General features: G+C 41.6%; 1 protein-coding gene across 2 annotated transcripts; it reads left to right on the top strand.

Moving 5' to 3' along the window:
• The first annotated feature begins 1,339 nt into the window (after positions 1-1,339).
• PPDPF (pancreatic progenitor cell differentiation and proliferation factor) lies at positions 1,340-8,062 on the top strand. 2 transcript variants are annotated; one of them, XM_073580876.1, is made up of 5 exons: positions 1,340-1,496; positions 5,607-5,697; positions 6,578-6,655; positions 7,150-7,246; positions 7,695-8,062. In XM_073580876.1, exons 2-5 carry the CDS (start codon positions 5,643-5,645, stop codon positions 7,798-7,800), a joined length of 336 nt encoding a protein of 111 aa, XP_073436977.1. In that variant the 5' UTR covers positions 1,340-1,496; positions 5,607-5,642; the 3' UTR covers positions 7,801-8,062. The 2 variants fall into 2 exon arrangements, with proteins under 2 accessions (XP_073436977.1, XP_073436978.1); XM_073580877.1 differs by lacking the exon at positions 1,340-1,496 and adding an exon at positions 5,269-5,330.
• Positions 8,063-12,029: the final 3,967 nt, after the last annotated feature.

Raw genomic sequence — 12,029 nt, 5'->3', positions numbered from 1 at the left:
AACACTTGGCGTACAGAAAATCACTGTGTGCACACATTGCTGATTTTGATGCGGATCCGCAGCGCTTTTGACACCCGGATTTGAATGAAATCCACAGTGTAGTGCACAGGCAATGTTAGTCTATGGTAAATTAAGAATTGCTGTGCACATGCTGCGGAAAAACCGTGCAGATTTGCAGCGTTTTTTTTTCTGCAGCATTGCGGATCCGCAGCAGCGTTTTCCAGTCTGCCACATAAAAATCTCTCTCTCGCTCCCTCTCTCCCAGATGCACAAGGAAGAAAATTCACAAATCCGCACACCAAAAACGCATTACAATCCGCAGGAAATCCGCAAGCGTTTTCCCCTGCGTTTTCTGCCAAGAGATACAGATTTTGCGCAGAAAATTCTGCAGACTAAACTGCAGCGTGTGCACATACCCTAAGGGGGACTGGTTTTCATTTGAGACAAATTTTGCGACTTTGCAATAAGTCACAAATCATGAATCAGGCGAAAACATCTGGAAAGGGGAAAATAAATATAGATTAAATAATCCCTTTATTATGTGCAAAAACTAAATATAAAAACAATAACGACAAGGACAACATCTGAAAGCCCTAAAGTCTGCTTACCACGGTGAACTTCGGAAAGGCATAAATGGAAGATGAATATGGTGCAAACAAAAAAGGCACAAAACAATGTGACTTTAATTTTTCATTTCTGGATTTTTTAGTTACCATTTTTATGTATTGTGGCTTTTGTTGCCATTTTTTTGCGCTAAATTCTTCAATATGGTGGACGCAGTTCATAAAGTTTGCATAGTACCAAACGAAAATTGTGCCAAAACATAAAATTCAATCATAAAGTGTATCGGTGCAAACATTTTGTGACTTTTTAAAAAATTGCAATGAATGAATCAGTTAGAAAATAAAAATATCTGGAAACATTAAACTCTGCCCAATATATATATATATATATTTGTAGATTGTGAGCCCTCTGGGAAGGGTCCTCTCTCCTCCTGTACCAGTCGTGACTTGTATTGTTTAAGATTACTGTACTTGTATTTATTATGTATACACCTCCTCACATGTAAAGCGCCATGGAATAAATGTTGCCATGATAATAATAAATAATAATTATATATATATATAAACAAAACAGACGAACACGAAAAATAGATATAAAAAAGAGCAAAGTGCTAAATACGTGCCAAAAAAAAAAAGCCACCACAAATGCAATAATGAATAGATACATGTGCTCATCAGCAGTATCGCACATGATCAGCCCCTTCTGCCAGTCACAGAGCCCCATTGTCCATGCCCCTCTCCTCCCCCTGGGCTGCTGTGCCCTCCCACCGCCCTATATAACCCCACTCCACGTCTGCTTTGGCAGCATAACTTCAGTGATCAAATCTCTGGTCGTGGAGACAAGTCCCAGCTTCTCCTCCTCAAATGGGCCCCGTCGCCTAGCGTCTAACCCCTAGAGCCAGGCTCCTGAGGACACATCCAGTCGGAATACAGGTAGTAGTGGATGGGGTAACATGGCGTCGTGTCTACAGGGTCTTTGTTCTGTTTTGTCTTCTATGTATATTAATATTTCCAACATATACATTTGCAATATTCATCACTTTTCCAATTTCTGGCCAACACGGTACAAACGTGTTTCCAGTTGTATGGCCTTTCAGGGTCTGTACTAGGGCCTTTCAGGGTCTGCACTAGACCGTCTAACCCCTTTAAGTCCGCTATTGTACACCGCTATAGAATATGCTGGTGCCATAGAAAGCAATAATTATAAACTTATTGATGGTCAAGAAGGAGCCATCAGAGATAGATTTGAGCATAAGCTCTTGGGGGTTTTGACTTTATTTTTTCTGATTGAATTGATAGCGAGCTTCTGTATGAAAGATGTTGGATACATTGTGTCAGCAGCAAGTAATGAGGAGGCAGGCAGGAGCTCGGGGGTTAATCTGGCTGCTACATTGTAACAGTATTGTTCCTGTCCTGTAGTCAGGAAATGGACAATGTTCTCCTTCCCCACCAACCAGTGAAGGAGAACATCACAAATGGGTTCTGTCTCTGATGATAGGGGTGGTGATACTGATGATGAGGGTGGTATTGATGACTTTATAATCATTGATTGGATTTGTTTTCATGGGGGAGAATTGTCAAATAAGACAATGGTTACTTCATCAGCTCGCAAAAAAATCATGGAATGGTCCATTGGCCACTGACATGGCAGGTATAGACACAACTATCAGTCATATTAGTGCCCACAATGACTTTTAACTATCCTAGCCCCATTTTTATAGGGGCTAGGATACAGTATCCATAATCATTGATTAATGGCGCACAACAGCTTTTCTTCTTTCCTTAGAATGTCAGCTCTTGGGACAAATGGGAGTCCATGCAGCTCTGTTGACTTATGGGGATGAGTTTGAGCAGCTGAGCCTTTGTTCTGCCTGAATGCAGTTTGTTTTTCCCATCCCCATAGCAGAGAGCTGTTCTTATGGGGGAGGAGGAAGGCGCAGGGGTGGGGGGAGAGAGGAGGTGGATGTGGTTTAGCCAGTTCAGACCAGTTTCTTAACAGTAGAGAGAGAATTAATCATCCCCTAACCCTTTCCTGCCAGAAACGTTTTTTTTTGCAATTTGTGTAAAATGCATTAGGGCATTGATGTAGCATTTTTGTGAAATTGCAGATAATACAGTAGGTTATTCTGCAATCCTATACAAACCTGTGGCTACTATGTGACAAACTGGACTTTGCTTTTGCGTCTGATCTTTCCCAAAGAGATGAGCCGGAGAATAAATTTGTGTAGGTGCATGTTCACACTGGCCATTTAACAGACAAAACCTAAGATGAAAACAAATGAGCATATACTCTGCTGTTAGTGAAAAACAATAGTGCATATAAATAACACAGTACTTGGTAAACACTGTTTTTTGATCATAAAATCCATCCCACAACAAGGTGTACCCAAATTTGGACAGTCCTATCCTCTAATATTAAAACCTCACCTAGGGTCAGCTAAGGTTTTGTCTCCATCTGATCTTGTGAATTGTCATCCAAGATCTCTAGACCGTGGAAATAGATTGCAAGGTTTGCAGTCCAGATTGTGATGAAGCATAGACCATACCATCGCCTTGTGGATGTCTTGTTATCATACTGTATAATCCCCTTATGTATATGAGGAGTAATAGGTGACCTGTATGTAACTGGCCATTGTGATGGAGCATTGTGTGCAGGTATTAGACAGCCAGGTGACGCTCATCCCGCTGCCCATATGTCCACTCGTTGTAATCAGGTGGAAGATTAAGTCTCTTCAAACCACAAGACAATAGTCTATGGTGGGTGACATCTGATGAGAACTTATTGCAATCTGTCTTTTGGTGAGGGCAAACAAGAACTCACCCAAAAAGTCCTTAAAGCCCAAACTTAAAAGAATCCATCATGGTGAGAAAATTTGGAGAAATCCAGGAACCAGGACACCAGATGTCCTCCTTTTAGTAACGTTATTGGTACAGAAAAATCACAACGTTTTGGATGCGTAGGGTCTTTTATCAAGCTATAGAAAGAGGATCATTTTTATGGCTTGATAAAGGCCCTGCACGGCCAAAACGGTATGATTTTTCTGTACGAATAAAATTACCACATAATAAAATTGCCCTGGTTTCTGGATTTCGCTGTACTGCTTCAACTTTGTGGAGGGTTGCACCAAGTGTCCAGACAACTGAGTGGTGCACTGGACTCATCTATTGCAACTATGGTGTGATAATTTAGAGGTCTCTTTTTTTGCACATTGTGAAGCCCAGAACTTGCTGGAAACATGAGACCGTGATCGTAAATTTATGAAGTCCATAGTCAACTAGTAGAGGAGGAGCAGAGGGACAGATTAAAATATCTCATTATGGAATGATCGATGTACATGGAAGTAATGTGGTCCCATACCAAAGACTGAATTGGCTCACTAATCATGACCCCCAAGTTTGCCACCCATGAGAATAATGCCTCCCCAATTCTTAAATGACAAATGGATGGTACACCAAGGCTTCGCCCCATAGCTGCCACATGGTTTGTCTCTCTTCTCCATTCAGAATGTACCTTGGATGGACATAACTTACATTTCTATGCAGCTGACTGCTCCGATCCCTAGTGTTGGCGGCAGTGCCGGGTATTGACGTGCGAGTTTCTCGCAAGTCTGACCCCAGTCTATATGGACAATAGTAGCTTTTGATGTAAACAGATCCGAATATCAATCTAGACCTCAGACCAGGACTGGTCATCTTATGTTGTTGTGACATAATTTATGGAGATGTTCTTCAGACCTGAATTGATTGGACTGCAATGTGAGGAAGAAGGACTATTGAGTCCAAGGGCGCAAATTGTGACCCTGTCATGATGTTCGAGTCAATAGACGTTTACGGGGTCACATCAACACCACCAGAAAAATATGCATCTGGGGACCCCAACATAACTGAATCCGCAATGAGCATCACCTTTGGGTGAAACTGGACAAAGTCAGTTTTCTGCTTGTCAAAGAGCAACGTAACTCTGGAAATCTTTGGCGTTGTAGGTGAATAATGCCAATATGTAATACCACTCATAACCTGTTGACAAGTGTGGTGCTGTTTTTCTAACTCTGACAACAGTTTAAAGAACTTATTCACATGTCGTGATAAAGTCTTGGCTTTTTTTTTTGTGTTGGTCTGTATACCTTTCAAATTTTTTTTTTTTTTTTTTTTTTTGAGGCTTCTGAAAAACAAGGTGAAGACCGTGATGCTATCGCCATATAGGAAAGAATCCTATGGGCATGCTTACATCAAAAGTGGTTTCCATGATGAGAAAAACATTGCTGTTTTACTTTCATAAACCGCACCGTTCCTGACCGTATTCAGTGCATGCTTCTGCTCTCTGGTGTCAGCCCCATACGGATCAGCTTGAGCAGGAGGCCTGGATTTCTGACTACACAGTCCCCTACCTCTGTAGTTAGCAGCGGGGGAGGATTGCCAGTTCCTCCCTTTCTGGTGTATTTTATGTAATGTCCCCACCACAGCCTTACAAGTCTGCATTATTTTTTTTTTTTCCTCCATAACCCCCACCGGAGCGGTGGGGGTTGTGGAGGAAAAAAAATGCAGACTTGACTATGAACTCAACAACCTACTCAGATTTTTTTTTTTTTTTGTAGTTCTACTGCTTATTTTGGCACCAAAGAGTTAACCCTATCCTTGCCCAATTAATGCGCATGTGTTTTCAGTCAGCACTGATTCCTCTATGAGAAAACTGAGGCCTTTTGCTTTGGAGAAACACTTGGTGAACAGACAGGTTTTTTTCTTGGGAGGGTTTGTCTTTAGTGTCAGGTGGGTGAACTTGGGATTGGTAAAAAAATAGTCTTTATGTGAGCTACAGTACTGGTGATCTACAACCTTGTATGAGCTAAATTGGGTGGTTGAACCTGTAGTAGTGGTCCTCATCCCTGAGCCACCAAGGGTATCTACTAAAAACCATGGCACTTCTACAAATGGGATGTAGCGTTTTGGAGACCACAATTATTTTTTTTTTTTTCCTTTCATGGTTGTGAGTAGTAGTTTGTCTATCCCCTTTTAATCTCAATACATCTTCTTGTTGTCTTCCAGGGTTTACATCATCTTAAGTCAAGCAAGGTTTGAAACATGGCTGCCATTCCATCCAGCGGTTCACTGGTCGCAACCCATGATTATTATCGCAGTAAGTATTCTTACATGAAGCTTTATAACTGGAGTCTCTACAAAAGGCTTGAATCCTACAGCTGTTGGTTGAGTAATGTGGTGTAGGGCCTGACACCAGTTTTGGGTCACATGTTTAAAAAAAAAAAAAAAAAAAAAAAAGTGTAGATTAAGACTAACCCTCCACGCGCCCAAAACCATGCGGCCATTGGCCACCACATTTCTCTGCTCTTGGTAACCACACAGACTACTTGCATAGGAGCAGTGGTGTATGAGACTGGAATAAGATGTTCATTGTTGTATGTTTTATGTAGAGGATACTCTGATTAGAAGTCGGGCTATGATTAAAAGGCAGACCTCCAGAAACACTTTGAAACGGTGCAAAACATTTGTGCTACTTCAAGTTCTGCAAAAACTTTGCTAATTTTGTTTTTCAAACCAGTTCTGCTAGATATTCTTCAAAAGCTGTGCTATTTCAGTGGAGTAACTTGCTCCAGGCCCTGACTGAAGTATAGTTTCTGAGAAGGCGCACAGGCTTGAGGTTTGAGTCTGCTGTCACACTGTGGAGGAAAGACTTCTGAATCCTCAAAGGATTCAGCAAACAGTGACTGCAGACTTTAACTTTAAGTCTGGACAACCCCTTAAAGAACAGTGTTACTGAATCTGGCCCATTGACTTTAATGAAAGGAAAGTCCAGTCTGAGCCTGGATTTGACATGTGTAATGGATTTACCTCTGAATCTGTAGCGCCTCTATGTATGGCATGTACATCTTGCCTCACGGATTTCAAGTCACTTATTAACCAGCACTGGGTATAATCTCAGCATGACCATCTGTTGCCTTATGAGGTCTAGGTCGTTGGTAAATATTATTGTGAAGCTGATTTTTGGCTGCTTCTTACAGGACGCCTGGGATCCACCTCTAGTAGCAGCTCATGTGGGAGTGTGGACTACTCTGGAGAGGTCATCCCTCACCACCCAGGTACGTTCCCTTGACCTGCTCAGTTACCTGCTGATAACCTCAGCTTCTAAGCCTTGTATAAGTCTGAGTAACCATTTACCTGATAGAAGGCTTTGGGTATTATCATTTTACCACTTTATGGCTGGGTGCAGTTATCCATCTCATTTACATCTGCAAGACCTGAACCTCCAGACATAAAAGCTGCAAAAAATTCTATATTTTGGCAAGTCTCCATGAATAACTGTTTCTGAACCACTATGGACCTCCTCAAAATGGACCCCCTCTATATTTGTATATTTGCTTCCATGGTTTCTCCTTGGGTAGGAAGTATGGACATGCTCCATATTGCTCTGTTATGGTGGTCCTCATTTCTCTCATCCTTAACTATACTGCCAACCACCCTTGTACAAAGGCCATGATTGCTGTCTACACTTCCAAGGTTCTTCATGATCATTTGCTACATTAAAGTTTCTTGTGCTTTTCATAAGTCTTAATAAGTACTGCTTGTCCCACAGGTCTTCCGAAGTCTGATCCTGGTCACTGGTGGGCCAGCTTCTTCTTCGGTAAACCGGCTCATCCAGCCATGACCACTGTTTCGGAATCACCAGAGAAGTGAGTATCTTGTAACAACTTGTTCCTAGGTATTAGCGATCTTAACACGTGTAGGCTGATGACATCTGACACTATGGATTTCCTGTTGTGTGATGGTCCACTCACGTTTCTTGCCTTATCTTCATATGATAATTGGGTGACTGCCTCTTACGTGTCACTTGTGAAGTAATGGTAATTACCTGTCAGTAATCTTGTGCACAAACAGGTTCCTTGTGGCCAACTTGTGCTGTGAGATTTATTTGGTGCCAACTGTATAATGTTATGGCAGGAATGATTGGTCTGGAGAACATGACTGCAACCACTTCTAGTCTGTACAAACACATACGTTCAAAAGTAAACTGATTCTTCCTTTTATTGTCGATTTTGTTGTAATCTTTCCATATTGAAATGTATTAAGTTGTTAGTTCACCAAATTTCCCCTAACCCTTTTTCTTCTCTCCTTCTACAGCTCAGGAAGCTTCCGCGTGACCAATGGCCTTTTCCCCTGCGGCCTGGCTCAGGAGCCGGTGAGGAAGAACCATGATGGCCAGTCCAAGACTGACTCCAGCGCCTAAGCCTGATTCCCTACTTGCATTCCCCTCCTCACCGGGAAGACGCTGGGTGGCGGAGCCCAGATCCCACCCCCACCCAACAGGCTGCCCTTCCCATAGTATTAGTCACCAATCTCTTTTGTTTTTAATGTCAATTTTTTTTTAATGTCTTTTTATTACACTTGTTAACACTGAAACATTCTTAATTGTTTGGTTCAATGCCTTATAATTTCATGGTTTTATTTGTACTTCTGTAATAATAAAGATGGGCGGCCTATGAAGCAAAGCGTGGACTGCTGGTTTTATTACTCTAAAGTTTAGAAACTGCTGCTCAAGGGTAACCCCTTATGTGCTAATGTCAGGGCAGTGGTGTAACTAGAGTTCTATGGACCAGCGCACCTACACATACCACTGCTCAGATGTTTGGGCCCCAGTGGCATTGATGGTCTGTTGGCCCCCCATAACAAAGTTAAACAAATACATGATACAAATTTGACATGGCATGAAGTCCAGTATACTACTAAAACAATGGTACCACCACAACTTGACCTTGTATTACTACCACACAGTTTTAATATTACCATACGGCAAAAAGTAGCAATATCATTGTGATGTGAAGCTGGTGTGCTCTGCAGCTGCTGCCCTTTAGGCCTTTGGCTGTAGAGTAAGCCACTGGCTCCCTGCCCCATACTATCTGCTCCGCAATGATTTTCTACTACAGGACGCAACTAAATCGCTCTGGCCCCCAACGTCATTACACCTGTCAGGATATGCTAGGAAATTTTTTTTTTTTTTTTTTTTTTCTAGTTCAAAATTCTTCTAACTTTTTAGAATAGGAGTTGTCAATGTATCTGAAAATTTTTTTTTTTTTTTTTTTTTTTTAGGTGTATTTTGAAGCCATCCTTCTCTTAAGGTGTGTGTTTTTATACACCCTTCAAGCCACACTCGCTCCACGCGCAAAGCCCCATATAATATCCAATATATATTAATCTATATATCTAATATATCTCTCATAGGCACATCTTCTTGACCACAACAGGTACACTGCCTTTTGCCCATAGCAACCAATCACTAAGCATCTTTTCTTTCACCAGAGCTGTTTAAAAGATAAAAGTTGAGTTGTGATTGGTTGGTTGCTATGAGCAACAGTTTTCCTTTTAGACAGTTGTGGTAACTGAGGCCTATTCTTATTTCTATGGTATCATCGTCCTCCTGTAAATAACACAACTTATTACCGTGCTGACAAAGACCACCCTCTGACACAGACTGCAGGGGGAGCCCAGAATCAGGAACTTCTTTGTCTGGCATGAAGCATCCTCATTAACTTAATAATTCAAACAGCTTAAAAAAAAAAAAAAAAAAACACAAGATGGATTTCTCCAACCCAGGTATCATTTTAATCAGTGTGTAAGGGCTCATACTCACTTTCAGAGACTCGCATGATTCTCGTGCGACTCTCTCGCATGAAAACCTGGCACTGCCGCCAGCATTCAGACCGAAGCATGCGGCTACATGTATTTCAATTTAGCTGCACGCTTCAGTGCCGGGTTTTCATGCGAGAGACTCTCATGAGAATCGTGCAAATTTTTCGCAAGGGAGTTTGAGACCTAACAGTGCCAGCCAGGCAATGTTGGCTTTGATGGGATGATGTGGGATATTGGGGGTAGTTGTCCGGTGGCTCTGGCTGACGGGATGATGTGAGATATTAGGGCTAGTAGTTCGGTGGCTCTGGCTGATGGGAATATGTGGGATATTAGAGTGAGTGTGGCTCTACACACAGCTTTATATAGATATAATCATTATTTGTTATAACTAACCAGTTATTATGCCCGGGCAACGCCGGCCACTTCAGCTAGTACTTATAATAAGCTGGATGGTGAGTCTAGAATGGGTATCACAAGCTTATAATCTTTTGTGACCCTCTGCACCCTGCGTGTCCAATAAATGTGGACTTATTGATACTTTTGGTCTCCTCTTGACAACCTTCATACTGTACATTCTTGGCTGAGAGTTTCTTTTCCTTATTTGTATAGTTAATATCAAAATGGGTCATGTTTACGAATACGTAAAAAAAGCTGTGCTTGGTGACTACTCTGACCTTCAACAGACACTTCACTGGAGATCCTTAGGCCTGCCACAAGAAGCTCTCATAAGGCCTGAAGCCTTATGCATTAGGTTAGGGTTACATGGTGGCTTAGTTCACAACAGCCTTTGCATCACCAAAGTTTGCTTGGTGCCGCTGCTTTATTGTTTTGTTATAAAAGTCTGACCATGACAAAGTTGCCAAAAACATCCAACTGTTCCATTTTTGTCTCATCTGGCCATAGGACATTCTCCCAGAAGCTTTGTGGCTTGTCAATATGTAGTTTCGTGAATTCCAGTCTGGCTTTTTTTATTTTTATTTTTTTCCCAACAATGGTGTTCTCCTTGGTTGTCTCCCATGAAGTCCACTATGGCTCATACAATAACGGAAGGTGCGATCTGACACTGATGTTCCTTGAGCTTGAAGTTCACCTTTAATCTGTTTAGAAGTTCTTCAGGGCTCTTTTGTTACCATTCGTATTATCTGTCTCTTTGATTTGTCATCAATTTTCCTCCTGCGGCCACATCCAGGGAGGTTGGCTACAGTCCCATGGGGCCTAAATTTCTGAATAATATGTACAACTGTAGTCAGAGGGACATCAAGCTGCTTGGAGATGGTCTTATAACTTTTACCTTTAACATGTTTGTCTATAATTTTCTTTCTAATCTCTTGAGACAGCTCTTTCCTTCGCTTCCTCTGGTCCTTGTTGAGTGTGATACACACCATGTTACCAAAAAGCACAGTGAGTATCTGTAGCCCTCTATACAGGCCACTCACTGATTCCAAGATTGTAGACACCTGTGATGCTAATTAGTGGACACTCTGTGATTTAACAAGTCCCTTTTGTCACATTATTTTCAGGGGTACCATCATTTCTGTCCATGCCTGTTTCATGAGTTTTTTTTTTTTTTTTTAAATTCTGTAGAAGCATGGTTGAAAAGCAATGTCTGACTTTCATTTGTTAATTTTCATAGATTTTTTTATGTATTATTACTTTTGTCAGATTCAAGTTATTTCTGTGACCATTGTGGGTTTTTCTGTCATTAAACAATGGGTACCAACAATTTTGACCACATGATTATTAGTTTCACTTTTTGTATTGAAGAACTGAAATAAATTAACTTTTTGATATTCTAATTTTGTGAGAAGCTCCTGCATATTTGCTTGTATTGCGGCCAAACTCACCGTGTAGCCCATGCCTAGACCTTCATATGTTTGGCTCCAATTGGGATTTTCTTTGGAGGCGATTGTGTTTGTCTCCAGTGGATAAGCTGAACAATGTCTGCAGTGGATCCTGTCCAGATGACTAGTGTATTGGCTACTTTTGACACTCCAAGACCAAGTGTAATGCATGTAGCGATATTGGACGGGTCAGGCTGTTTTCTGGCATAGGCCACAGCTTTTCCTTTATACGTAAGCTGAGTACCTCCCTACTCAGAGGAGTTAGTATCGGTACCACCTTGGACACTTTGTAATGATCTCCCAGATGTACCACTATAGCACTGGTAGACAGCTTTCTTCCATAGTGTCCGCTATAGAAACCAGCACAAGGTTGGGGCTACCCTTTGTTGTGACTAGTAGTGTATCCAAAATTTGCAGCTTTGCACCATTCCCCTCTTTAAAGGGCTTGTTTGGGCCAAGGAAGGACATACCTGGTGGGTCATGTTCATATATTGAGAATGTGTCTTATTCTAACATAGCAGATGCATGATGCCTACGGATTTTGTAGGTGCTTTCTAGACATGGTGCCGGAGAACATCTATTTTGATAACCCAAGTGCCCTAACTTCATAAAAGATCAAGATTGTCCAGATTTTTTGCCAGTAACCCACTAGTGAACTCCGTAAACCCACATTGTCGATATGGTCACATGACCGCTTTCTCTCCATCCGAGAAATACGGTATGATTATTCTGTTGTGAGTTCGATCAAAGGAAAAATGTGGACTTGTGAATGGCCCCAGAAAATATCATGGTTATGAGTGCTATTCTTGAAAACCAAGGATAGCACTTGTCTGATTTAAATGCTCGTGTGCACGAGCCCTAAAAGGATAAGCCCCTTTAGAAGAAAGTGAAATAAGCCTTTCCCTGATTTGTTCCGGCTGTTGCCCAATTTCTCTGGAGCCGTAGCCCTCGTGATCCCACAATTAAGGACTGTGCTACGTGCTTATGA

This window comes from Dendrobates tinctorius, unplaced genomic scaffold, assembly GCF_039654945.1.
Source record: "Dendrobates tinctorius isolate UK_male_01 unplaced genomic scaffold, ASM3965494v1 ptg000065l, whole genome shotgun sequence".
NCBI lineage: Eukaryota > Metazoa > Chordata > Amphibia > Anura > Dendrobatidae > Dendrobates > Dendrobates tinctorius.
Note: the sequence above shows the minus strand (reverse complement) of the source record. Positions and strands in the feature narration are given on the sequence as shown.

Bases quoted from the DNA above. Each gene is read 5' to 3' on its own strand.
- PPDPF (XM_073580876.1), top strand. From the start codon at position 5,643: ATGGCTGCCATTCCATCCAGCGGTTCACTGGTCGCAACCCATGATTAT. The intron at 5,698-6,577 runs GTAAGTATTCTT...TGCTTCTTACAG, and splicing joins AACCCATGATTATTATCGCA to GACGCCTGGGATCCACCTCT. The intron at 7,247-7,694 runs GTGAGTATCTTG...CTCCTTCTACAG, and splicing joins GTTTCGGAATCACCAGAGAA to CTCAGGAAGCTTCCGCGTGA.